The sequence below is a fragment of the Ascaphus truei genome, unplaced genomic scaffold (genome assembly GCF_040206685.1).
Source record: "Ascaphus truei isolate aAscTru1 unplaced genomic scaffold, aAscTru1.hap1 HAP1_SCAFFOLD_356, whole genome shotgun sequence".
Lineage (NCBI taxonomy): Eukaryota > Metazoa > Chordata > Amphibia > Anura > Ascaphidae > Ascaphus > Ascaphus truei.
In genome coordinates this window covers 22,407-35,768 of record NW_027456574.1, presented here as the reverse complement: position 1 = coordinate 35,768, position 13,362 = coordinate 22,407, and the positions used below count along the sequence as shown (strand labels likewise).

Genomic DNA, 13,362 nt, shown 5'->3' with positions numbered 1-13,362 from the left:
AAGGTCCCCTTTCCAATCAGCTAGTAGAACTACCAGCTAGGGTGTGGTTCTTTTGGTCTGTTAAAGTTAGAGAGTTTTTTAACCTCTTGTATACTCCCTCACATCATGAAACAGGTCACTGCCATTAGTTCACTTTAACCACACGATGGAGTGGCCATTTAATCCAGGGGTGCTCAACTGCAGTTAAGACCCCCCCAACAGGTAAGGATTTAATGATATCCACGATTCAGCACAGGTGGCTTAATCGGTGGCTCGGTCTTCGACTATTGGGGGGTCTTGAGGATTGGAGTTGAGCTCCACTGATTTAACCTATCATTGTTATTAGGGCATATTTGTCCTATATGGGACTGACACTTTAAAGCAGCAGTCCGCACTGATTGTATTTGATACTTTTATTTATTTCAAGAGATCTCTCTTCTTGTCCTTTGGATGCTCGGCTCAGCAGATATATGCATTTGAAATAATAAGTGTCTGGAAGGTTTCTATGCTAGCCTCAGACTCTAGAGACTGAGAAAATCATGATTTTGAACACAATCAGATTTGTACTTTTTAAGAAAAAACATACTCAGGGGGGCAAGATACTAACATTATATAAGGTGTGTATATATAAGGTATTATATACGGTAAATGTATATAGGCTTCTGGTGGGGGGGAGAATGCGGCCCACATTAAACCTGCCACTGTGATTGGGTCACTGTGGTCCTAGGTGGGACGGCCACTTTTATCCATTACAAAATGTCACTGCCATTAGGTCACACTGGTCTGACCCTTTAGCCCACTAAGCTATTTAGTGTGAACCCTGAGTTTTGCAGATGGATTACAGAGTACATTCTTAACCACCATCCTTATAAAGAGGAAACCTAATTTGAGTCTGTCTTCTCATTTTGTCAGGGTACCAATGTGTTTGCCATGCTAGGCACCGTGTTAAAAGATCCTGAATGTTTCTCTGACCCTGACAATTTCAACCCCAAGAACTTCTTAGATGAAAGGGGTGGCTTCAAGAAAAGTGACGCTTTTATGCCTTTCTCTGCAGGTATGTTATGTGTTTGTATTTATGAGTTAACATATTATTCAGTTTAAAGATGCAATTGTTGTAGAAAAACTGAGTTCCACACGTGTCTTTTTAAATAAAGCAATTTGAATATACAGTAGACTTTTATTGCAAACAGCTGTTAGCAAGAGTGCATTTATTACAAATCAAACATTTCTGCCTGACTCCAACACAAAGGTACTGAAATAATAGCCCTAAGCAATCTAGCTTATACCCCAAAAATAAATAGGTATGCATACATAATTTTGCAATGCCCGCCGATATGACTTCATCGGGCATCCTATTTTATTTCTACATAATTACCAATTATATTTGCAAACTAGACAGGACAAAGAAAGAAAGATATAATATATGGCACCCTCATACCCACAAAAACCCTTACTGTGTTCCCTACTTTGCCTAACTGTGTTTTTCAATCAGGGTTTCTAGGAACCCTTGGGTTCCCTGGGTATCCCTAAGGGTTCCCTGCAATTTTCTGGTCATTTGAAAATTGTATCAAATGCAGAAGAATTTACTGCACCTGATCACAGAATTGCCACTCTAAGTGACTACCTAGGTCTAGAAATGACCCTGTCACTGCCTAACTACATAAAGATGTGCAAAACTTTTACATGAGGTCAGGAAAAAAAGCTGCAGTTGAATCCAAGTTCGCAAGCGATTAGGGGGGAAATGGTTTAGATTTTTGCGAATGCATTTTGGACAGTTCCACACATCTCTAATGCTATAGAGTGCAAAGTCTGTTCATATGCACCGGAACTTGTCCCACTCTGCTGCCTACTCTGTTTTGCTCTCACTCCTTGTCCCTATTGTCTCTGGGGTGGTGGTGAATGTAGGGGAGGGAAAAGATGTCCACAAGTTGGGTTATCGGTCCAGAAAAAGCACCTAAGGTACTTCAGACAGGACTTCATCTAGGATAAGAACTGCCAACTAGGAGAAGGTGTGGGTGACTTCCTGCTTCAGGGGTTGGTGGTGGAAACTCCACCAGAGACATACAGTACAGTAGAGTAGGATCCTTGTGTCTAGAAGAACACTCAGAAATAGAGGATTGCTGATGGTGCTTCTCCCAGACGTCTCTGTGATTGCATTGTAGATGGTGTTGCAGAGCAGGTATCTCCACGTTGCACATGCTCCTGTCCTCCTGCTCCCAGCTTACTATCCAATATCAGGGAGGTGTATCCTCTGGTGGCCCAACTATGCCTATGTGATGCTTGTGGGCTCGGGGCAGGATGGAATTCCAGCCTGAGGCCCAATGCCATCACATCTCAGAGAGGAATGGCCACTCTCCTACACCTCACCTTCACCAGGACGTGTCCTACTAAGCATCACTAAGAATGTCTGTCACGGGAGCTTGTGCAGGGATATAATAAACACCAAAATCACTGGTTTGACTTGAATGCATCTGTAATATAATAAAGAAAGTTTATTCCTTGAAAAAGGTGAACACACAGAATATACAAATAACACACAGGATATATACACTTACTTTGGGGAATGGCAATGAAGTAATCTGGATCGGATTAGCAATTCATCAGGCAATCATGGATCATTCAGATGTTGTAACGAAGACACTGGGCATAGGGCTTAAACTCGTTTATATGGTATTTAATCCCTACAGTATACCCTAACATTGGGTGCCAGGTATTGGTTAATAATCACCTGCACCCAATCCCCTTGTGCCAGCTAACGTGGGAAGCATTTTGGTACATGCCCCCAGGTTGTTGGCACATGCGCACAATCTCTGGCTTGGGGTCTCATTTTTGTAACCCCACACTAAAGAAGTGGCGCCTCTGAGTATGCCAGAAGGTGATCTGGACAGGAAAACCTTTGTCTGTAAGTGTGATTTATAACACCTATAGAACCACTCAAGTTCTGCTCTCCTTCGCTCCAGCATATACAAACAGGGTGGGGGAGACTTTGATCAGGAGGCCTGGCGTAGACATCTGGTTACCCCTTGAACATTAACATACTGCAGAGCCAGTATCCTTCGCGGGCTTTAATGCCAGACCCCAAAAAATACAGTACATTTCTTAAAACACCAACATATTAAAATAATCCGTTCGGTTGGGCAGAGTGGGCTGGAAATTGCCAGACCCTCATGCCGGTGGGGACTCTCCATGGTGGCCATGTTTCAGCTCACTACGACCCACCGAACCGGAGTTACAATAAAAGACTTTAAATGTACCTTTTGCAGAAGTGGCCTTTCTCTGCCATTGAAGTCAATGGAAAAAACCCACATTAAACAATTAACCTGCCTCTGTCCTGTTGCTCAGAGAGGGTCGGGATTTGCCATGCAGTCATGTCGGAACGAGGACTACATGGTGGCCAAATCCCAGCTCTCTAGTCTATACATAACCGGAGTTATGGACTTCAGGTTTTTACCATTTTGCACTTAGTGTTTGCAAGTTTTCTCCTCCATTGTGGACAATGGCACTACCCTCGTGGCGCGTGTGAGCCTTTACCGTGACCCTTGACTATCAGACCCAGTTGGGGTCAAGTGAGGGGGTTTCTATGGGCTAGGGGCAAAAATAATTTTATTTCTGGTCGCCCTAGAACAAAAGTTTCACACGCTAATTGGTGGTGAACTTGACCGAAGCCTAGTTCCCACGCCAATTGAGAGCTCTTTCATAGAAAAGGTATCCGCTTTTGTGGTTTTGCGGTCTGGCTGGCTGCCAGCTCGTCTCCGGAGGTTGGACTCGAGAAATCCCCATTGAAAGACATTACTCCATTCACTTTCAATGGGGAAGCTCCGCTCCTCCTCACGGGCGCCACCTGCAGGTCTTCTCAGATATCGGGCCCAAATCTGTGGAATCTCCATAGGCTTACATGGGGCTCCAATGGCGACCTATGGAGATACTGCAAAATGGACTGAAAAGGCGGGAAAGGGAACAAAGGGCCATAAACACAAAAATATCATCAACCCTTTCCCTCCAGACCGGATCCCAGTGTATGTGTGTATGTACATTAATGGCGCTATATAAATAAAGACATACAATACAATACAATACAATGTGTTGGTGCAAACACTGGAATGGGGAAAATACACATTTACTTGCGGACACACCTTTGGTGCTGAAGCAGGGGCATAAAATCAGTACTGAACATTATTAGAGTTAACCCTTCACTTCCGATATGAGGGTATGGGGTGGCCAGCTGGGGTGTGATCCCTTTATTACTGGGCCAAGTCCCCTCCCCCACTATACCTCCCCTTCTTAATGGGTGTCCTGTGGCCCGCTGCCCCTCATGGGAAGCAGGTCACTGTTGGCACCGTTGAAGAACTCAAGTTCAGATTTGTATTCTTGATGAGAGAGTCCATCTGCATTGCTGTGCTCACTACCCTTTTTGTGTTGGATAGTGAACTCAAACTCCTGCAGTTCCAAGCTCCAAAGCAATAGCTTTGCATTCTCCCCTGACGCCCTCTGTAACCAACTCAGGGGGTTGTGGTCAGTAATGACCGTGCAAGAGTGCCCATACACATATGGTTGTAGCTTCCTTAGTGCCCACACAATGGCCAAGCACTCTTTTTCAATGGTGGCATATGCCACCTCCCTGGGGAGCAGCTTATGGCTGAGGTACACCACAGTGTGCTCTCGGCCGTCCTCCCCCACCTGGCTAAGTAAAGCCCCAATGCCAAAGTCCGAGGCATCAGTCTGTATAAGAAAATGCTTGGAGTAGTCTGGGGCAGCCATTATGGGGGCGCCGGCAAGGGCAGTCTTTGGTGCCTGAAAGGCAGTTTCACAGCCTGGAGACCAGGTAATAAGCACAGGCTGTTGCTTTCTGGTCAGATCAGTTAGGGGTTTGGCCACGGCGCTGTACTGTGGGACAAACTTCCTATAATACCCTGCGGTGCCTAGGAATGCCATAACCTGTTTCTTGGTTCTGGGAACAGGCCACTGGATTATAGCCTCTACCTTGGCTGGCTCTGATTTAAGATGTCCTCCCCTCACCCTGTGCCCTAAGTGCAGTACCCAAGCCATTCCTACCATGCACTTTGTGGGTTTTAAGGTAAGCCCAGCTTCCCTAATCCTGTCTAGCACCGCAGCTACATGTCCTAAATGGGATTCCCAGGAGTTACTAAAGACAGCAATGTCATCTAGATAAGCCCTGGCATAACTTTGCATCCCTTCCAGTAACCGGTTGACCAGGCGTTGTAAGGTAGCCAGGGCATTCTTCATCCCGAATGGCATCACTAGGAATTCATAGAGGCCACTCGGGGTGATGAAGGCTGACTTCTCCATAGCCTTCAGGGTCAATGGGATCTGCCAATAGCCCTTGCTCAGATCCATGGTGGTCAGATACCTTGCTCCCGCGAGTTCACGGGATAGGCATATGAGACCGTCCCAGCGTTGAGCAAGTGGTAGTCCGCACAAAATCGTGTGGTCTTGTCCTTCTTAGGAACTAGGACTACTGGACTAGCCCAAGGGCTTTGGGACAGAGTAATTACCCCTAGGTTCAGCATCTCCTCTATCTCCCTCTCTATTCTTGTCTTGACCTCTGCTGACACTCTGTAAGCATGCTTATGCAGAGGTCGCAGGTCCTCTGTGAGCACTGGGTGATCTGTGAGGTGTGTTTTCCCTGGCATGTCAGTGAAGAGGGCCATATACTGTTCTAGCATGTCCCTGGCATCTACCTTCTGCCTCACACTTAACTGACCTCCTATCTCCAACTACTCTACAGTACGTCTCTGCCTAGCCTCCCTTAGGAGATCAGGCAGAGCATTGCTTGCCGGATCTTCCAGCGGTGGGCTACAAATGGGCCATACTCGAAGCTCTGTATTCTTTTAACATATTAATGTGATATGTCTTATTCCTATCTTGCGCTACCTGTACACCGTATTTGTACTCATTCATCTTTCGGCTGACCGGATATGGTTCCGACCAGGCAGCCATCAGTTTGTTCTCCTGAGTGGGTTTGAGAACAAGAACCTGCTGTTCTGGGATGAATTCCATGCTACGGGCATTCCGGTCATACCATTGCTTCTGCTTGCTCTGAGCGGCTCTGAGGTGGTCCTGGGCCACCCCCATGAGCATCTCTAACCGGTCTCGGAGATCTACTACATACTGGATCACTGAAGCATCTGTATCAGTAGCCTCCCCTTCCCATCCCTCCCGGAATAGGTCCAGAGGTCCACGTACCCTGCGGCCATTTAGCAGCTCGAAGGGGGAGAAGCCTGTCAATTCCTGCGGTACCTCTCGGTATGCAAACAGCAAGTGCTGCAGGTGAATCTCCCAGTCTTTCCCCTCTGCCTCTATAAATGTCTGTAGCATTTGCTTCAGGGTCCTGTTAAACCTCTCCATAATCCGTTTGTCTGGGGATGGTGAGGGGTAGTGCGCCGGTGCTGTACACCGCATGCATCCCAGAGACACTGTAACAGTTCACTCCTGAACTGCGACGCTTGATCGGTTAGGATCTCACTAGGGAAACCTACCCTAGCAAAAATGTTCAGCAGAGCTGCTGCCACTGTCTTGGCATCTATGGTGCCAAGCGCTACCGCCTCAGGGTACCGGGTGGCAAAATCCACCACCGTGAGGATGTAGCGCTTCCCTGACCTGCTAGGAATCATAAGGGGTCCTACAAGATCCATCGCTACTTTCTGGAAGGGTTCCCCTATTACCGGTAGTGGGTTCAGGGGTGCCTTCACATGGTCGCCCACCTTACCTACCCACTGGCAGGCGTCAGAGGAGTGGCAAAAAGTGCCCACATCCCGGGATGCCCCCTAACAGTAGTAACGCTGCAATAGCCGGGCTCTCGTCTTAGTGACCCCCAGATGTCCCGCTAACGGAATAGAGTGAGCTACCTGTAACAGTTGCTGTCTGTACCCCTGGGGCACTACTACTGCACCGACACACTTTATTCGAGCAAATACCCAGTATGTACCTGGCAGATACCTGGAATGCGCCGCTCCTCACCTCTGACAAGCCCCGTTGCGTTTGCCTTCCCAGCCTGGGTTCATGCCTGGCTGACGGGCGGCTGATCTGTTAAATGATAATGATTAGGATTTAATAGGCTGCAATGTTTCGCGTGTCTACCAGATGGCATAAATTCATGAATTGTAATGCAGTATATATATATATATACTGTGCAGTATTGCAGCCAGCGGGAATAAAATGCTTCAATCCCTGCCTGGAAAATACCTCAATGGACTCGGGCAGAAAACAGTCACAAACCTCAATACACCCGGGTATACCCGAATTCGTGGGACTAGCCGAGCTCGAATAAAGTGTGTCGCCAGTGTAGCTGTCGCCTATCGGTCACCCCCTCCTCTGTCCCCGGGATCCCCGCTTTTCTATACAGGAGTCCCTGGTGCCATAGGCAGTGATCAGCACCCTCCCCTGCCTGAGACTCGGATGCCCGAAGTCTCAAAACGGCCAGGCTGGGGTCTGATTTCACTGCCTCTCTAAACAGGGTTCCTAATTCTGGCCACCCCCCGGTCATATCTATGTCAGGGAAACGGGGTACGGTAAGGGGAAACAGTAAGTTAGTCTGTGGTTGCAACTGAGCCTGGCTTACCTCCCTGGTCTCCTCAGAGACCTCCGCTAACATTGGTCCCAAATGCAGGGGGACTGGAGCCGCTGCCCTCGCCGCCGTCTGGCTCCGGGTGACTGCCGCCACGGCAGCGGGTCTTGGTACCCAGGTCATTGCCGAGGAGCACCTTCGCATCCAAACCGGGTAAAAACCCCACCTCCTGCACACCCTGTCCCTCCCCCCAATCCAAAAAGATTCGGGCGATCTGCAGGAACGGTGGCTCTCCGGCCGCTACTGTGATCTGCATCCCGGGTCCCGGGACCAATTCCTCTGGTCGTACCATATTAGGTCTTACCAGGGTTACTGCCGCACCTGAATCCAGCAAGCCGACTGCTTGCCAGTCACCGACTGTGACCGTGGTGAGGTGTCTGCTCTGGCCATCCCTCTGCCGCTGCTCCGCTGCTGCGCTGGGATGTCCGCCGCTCCTTGCTGTGGGTAACGAGGAAACCAGGACAGGCTCTTCATGGGACGTCCCGCTGGGGGTTGTTTCTATGACTGGGCTTGGATCCTTGGTTGAAGCCACCTGTGCTCAGGCTACCTGCTTTGCAGCTGGGGTGCATTGCCCCTGATGGGGTATGCCGGAACGCAGCGGCTCCGGGCAATCCAGCTTGAGGTGACCGGTGCGATTACAGTTGTACCACTGCCGCTCATGCCGGAGCTCTCCCGGCTTGGGTGGACTGCTGCCTGCCGACTGCTCCATAGTCCACTGGGGAGTGTTGCAGACAACCTTGGCTGGGGCCGCCACCACTTTAGCCGCTGGCTTGCCGTTCATCAGGTCTCAGCTGGTAATGTAATCGTCTGCGAGCCTTGCCGCCTCTTGGTGAGTCTCAGGATTTTTGTCATACACCCAAGCCATCATGGCCGGAGGACACTGTTGCATCAACTGTTCCTGGAACACCAGGTCCAGCAGGGTCTAGTATGTTTTAGCCCCGCATCATTCCACCCACCGAGCCCTCTGCAATGCCATGCGGGTGTCAAAAGTCACAAAAGACGCCAGCGGCTGTTTCTCCTCCAGCCGGAACTTGCCAAGGTAAGCTTCTGGTGCTAGGGCATATTGAACTAGCAACAGGTCTTTCAAATGATCGTAGTCATCAGCGAACTCCTCCGGGAGCGCCAGCATGGTCTGTTTGGCCAGACCGGACAGCAAGGAGTCAAGTCGCATGACCCGCTTCTGTGGAGGTACCTTGTACTGGCAACACTGCATTTCAAAGTTCCTGAGAAAGCTGTTGATCTGGTTGGTACCCTCCACAAACTTGGAGAAGCTGTGATGATTCAGATGGGGAGCATTCCGGTTCTCGTGTGCAGGGGGAGAATAAGTGGGTCGGTTCACCGCCATAGCCATGAACTGTGTCTGCTCCTTCAGGCTTCCCCGATCGCTCCACAGGGTAAGCATCACCATAATTTCAGGGGTAAACGGACTGGTCGCGCAACGGCCAATGCCCCTCCGGCTGCAATACTCCCGTGTCTTTGGGATTCACCCACTCCCTCCGCAAGTCTCTGCCATCCCGGACCTCGGTCCAATCCCTGCTCTCCGGGCGGTTGATGTACGGCCGCTGGAGCTATGGGTCTTAGCTCAGCCAGCCAGGTCTCGTGGGCTTTGATTACCTCCTCCATGTGTTCTTTATCTCCGCCCTCCGTGGGCAGCCCATACTCGATACATCGATTTCTCAGCTGTGCCCGGGTCTGGACGTCAGATGAACCGGCACCCTCGCTCATGCTTCAATGATTCTTGCAAGTCGTTAAGAACAATGAGGTGGTGCAAAATCCCCTGTTATGTGTTGTACAACCGTGTGTCCAATATTTGTAGCCTCAGGAACTCGCACTTTTCCTGAGTTCCTGCTGTATTACAGAGTCCCGCAGAAAACTGTAATACAGATTCAATTAAATCCCGCTGCTGCCACCAGTTTATTATAAACCTGTCACAGGAGCTTGAGCACGGTTATGCTATACACCAAAATCAGTGGGTTGAATTGAATGCGACCGCAATATAATAAAGAAAGTTTATTCCTTGAAAAAGGTGAACACACAGAATATACAAATAACACACAGGATATATACACTTACTTTGGGGAATGGGCAATGAAGTAATCTGGATCGGATTAGCAATTCATCAGGCAATCATGTATCATTCAGATGTTGTAACGAAGACACTGGGCATAGGGCTTAAACTCGTTTATATGGAATTTAATCCCTACAGTATACCCTAACATTGGGTGCCAGGTATTGGTTAACAATTACCTGCACCCAATCCCCTTGTGCCAGCTAACGTGGGAAGCATTTTGGTACATGCCCCCAGGTTGTTGGCCCATGCGCACAATCTCTGGCTTGGGGTCTCATTTTCGTAACCCCACACTAAAGAAGTGGCACGTCTGAGTCTGCCAGAAGGTGATCTGGACAGGAAAACCTTTGTCTGTAAGTGTGATTTATAACACCTGTAGAACCACCCAAGTTCTGCTCTCCTCCGCCCCAGCATATACAAACAGGGTGGGGGAGCCTTTGATCAGGAGGCCTGGCGTAGACATCTGGTTACCCCCTGAACATTAACATACTGCAGAGCCAATATCCTTTGCGGGCTTTTATGCCAGACCCCCAAAAAATACAGTACATTTCTTAAAACACAAACATATTAAAATAATCCGTTCGGTTGGGCAGAGTGGGCTGGAAATTGCCAGACCCTCATGCCTGTGTGGACTCTCCATGGTGGCCATGTTTCAGCTCACTACGACCCACCGAACCGGAGTTACTACCCTGCTACAATGTCACCCTCACCTTCTCCAGCAACGGTTCAAGGGTAAGGTGCAACAGAATTAGTTGAGGACGGTGAGATAGATAAGACTCCTGCTGCCATATGTGGCCCTATCAAAATCTCAGTCTCTAACATACAGTAAGAGGAGACCAGCAAAATCTCATACTGACGTCCTTCCTCTAATACAATGCAACTTCCAAAGAGAGTGGTTGAAAAAGGTGAAATTACCTCCTCCGAGCTCAACTCAGCCACAACCTGTTCCACTAACATGGGCTGAACAGCAGCAGGCACCTGGGACACACACAGAGGGGGTGCAACCACAACACTACCACTGCTGCAACTACTAGTATAAGCAAAAAAACTATTGTATCTACTACTGCTGTGGATGTTGTCACTGCTGAGCTAAGTGACCAAAAATCCCCTCCTCAGTTTTACACTGCAGAACATAACAACCCCCCCCCCCTCACTGTCAGAACACTTCTCCAATTTAAACAAAAAAACAACATTGGCAGGGTGAAACTGCTGCCAGCGTGCCTATTTAGTGTTTCTATGTTGCAGTTCTGCTATTTTGCCAAGTTAAAAAAAAAAAGCAAAATAGTACATTTGTTTTGCCTCAAAAACATTCAAAATATTTGGAAATGTTTCTAACTTTTTATAAAGTTCAAACAAAATGGCAGCAAAGTGAGTTTCGACCAGTTCACACATCTTTAGAGGCAAAGAAATATCCCAGTACTATTTGCCAATTACAGCTGCAGGTGCCGGTTTTAGACCACTTGCCATGGAAAATCTGTGGCTATCTCGCAGTAAGGCTGGGAGATTTCTGCAGCCAGACTAATGGCCCATCGGATTAACACAGCGGGGGTCCCTGCATTTCAATGGGACTCACGCTGTGTGAGTCCAACCGGGCTGTGAGTTCCATTCAAGCTCAGGGACCCCCGCTGTGTTAATCCGATGGGCCATTTCAGCCTGCTCTGACCCATCTCACCAGTTACTGCGAGATAGACACAGATTTTATAAGGGAAGGGGTCTAAAACTGTCAGCTGCATCTGTTCGTCTCAAAAGGTAAAGGAATTCCTTCCTAATGCCTGTAAATGGATCAATACTCTGCCTATGTTTTATCCTGTTTAGTCAGATTTCTCCCTGTATCAAAGCTCTGTTTATGTTGTGTATGGTTCTGCATACCCCGTATACTTTTCCTCTATGTAAAAAACATCAATAGCCATATTTACATGTAGTAAGCAGTGCTAATCCGTAAAGCACCTTCCGCTATGAGAAGACACTTTATAACCCCATTGAAGTCATAGGGGCTGATGTTATATGTACCAAAGTAGCTGATTGGGGAATTTTGGGCAGCAAATGACACGATCAGCAGCTTGGAATACACATCAGAAACTGTATTCCAGTGCCAGACGGGGTCTTATGGAATAACACTGCTTAGCAAATACCAAATAGTTTCTTAAACGTATCTACTATATCTATCAGTCTCCATGAGTAATACATTCCACATGGTCACTGCTCTCACTGTATAGAACTCTTTGCTGCTGGTGAAATCTTCTTTTCTCTAATCTCAAGGGGCGACCTCATGCCATTTGTATTATACTTGGGATGTTCCCTTGAAGGTGCCTTTTCTTGACCTTACATATACTGTACTTGTAAATTGTAATCATATCCATTTTAGATGCCTTTTTCCTAAACCTTTTTCCCATTCACTACACAGATCAGAAAGTATGACCTTCTTGTTGTCTTTTCTAGGGAAGCGGAACTGCCTCGGAGAGGGTCTAGCTCGGATGGAGCTCTTTTTAATCTTCACTACCATTCTGCAGAGCTTCAACCTGAAATCTGCTCTCCCTCCAGAAGAACTAGACATCACCCCCAATGTGACTGGCCTGGGGAACTTCCCAAGGTTCTATAACATGTACATTGAGCCACGTTAAAGATGTAGTCAATCTTAAAATCTAATGAGCTGAAGTGCTCCCATCAGAGAGAGAAGGATCTCTGATTCACTTTTTATATATAGTCCAATCTGTGAGTGAGACCATTTACACATGATAGATATGGTTTACACTATTGTGGCTACACTATTATATGGCTACACTATTATTTTTCATTCTATTTCTTTAAATATATTGCACTTCGTGAGTAATCAGCGCTCCCCCTACCAGGAAGATGAAATTCTACGACTTTGGACTAGTGAACAGTCCAGACTAAGGGCGTAGAGCTGCTTTTCTTCATTATATAATAAATCACTTTATTAATCACTATTTGGTGGAGGTTTTATCATTTTTGCACAAAATTTGAGGAATGATTATTTAACTATTATATACAATTATTGGGTGATATATACTATTATTTTAGTGTGTACACTTTTTCACTGCACTTTATAGAAGCGCCCTGTTCCTTTCTTTTTTCTTTTGAGGGGTATGAAATGTGATTGCTTCGAAAAAATGATCCACTACAATGAGTATCGTGTTCATGCCACTAGAAACAGGGAGCTCAACGATGAAATCCATTGAAAGATGGGTCCATGGACGGTCAGAAAGAGGCAAGGGATGAAGTAGACCTGAAGGCTTGTTACGAGAGTATTTATTGCGGTCACAGACGGAACAGGATCTGATGAAATCATCATCATCCTTGAGTATGCTAGGCCACCAGAAGGTGCGTTTGATTAGATCCGAAGTTCATTGCGTACCTGGATGACCGGCCGATTTAAATGAGTGACCCCACTCTGGAATTTTCTTGCAGAAAGGTGGAGCAGCATACAGACAACCCTCCGGCACCTCCAGACCCTCAGGAACGCGTGATGGAGAAGACAGAATTTTGTCCATGATATCAAAATAATTGGCTGAAAGAATGTATTTAGTTGGTAAAATGGTTTCATGGATGTCCTCTGTCTTGTCCTCCGGGACAAATTGTCGGTATAGAGCATCGGCCTTAAGATTCTTAGTTCCGGGAATATAAGTAATAATGTACTTAAATCTCGGGGGAAAAAGAGCCCAGCGAAGTTGACGTGAACCGAGGCGACAAGCCCCCTCAATATATCATA

General features: G+C 47.4%; 1 protein-coding gene across 4 annotated transcripts in view; it reads left to right on the top strand.

The window, feature by feature from the left end:
- The window catches only part of LOC142483682 (cytochrome P450 2A4-like), a 108,156-nt gene extending 95,576 nt beyond the window's left edge, over positions 1–12,580 (top strand). For all 4 annotated transcript variants that reach the window (XM_075583702.1, XM_075583700.1, XM_075583699.1 and 1 more), the window contains 2 exons: positions 892–1,033; positions 12,072–12,580. In XM_075583702.1, the coding sequence (XP_075439817.1) occupies positions 892–1,033; positions 12,072–12,253 (324 nt within the window). In that variant the 3' untranslated portion in view covers positions 12,254–12,580. The remainder of the gene's footprint in view (positions 1–891; positions 1,034–12,071) is intronic.
- The last annotated feature ends 782 nt before the right edge of the window (positions 12,581–13,362 follow it).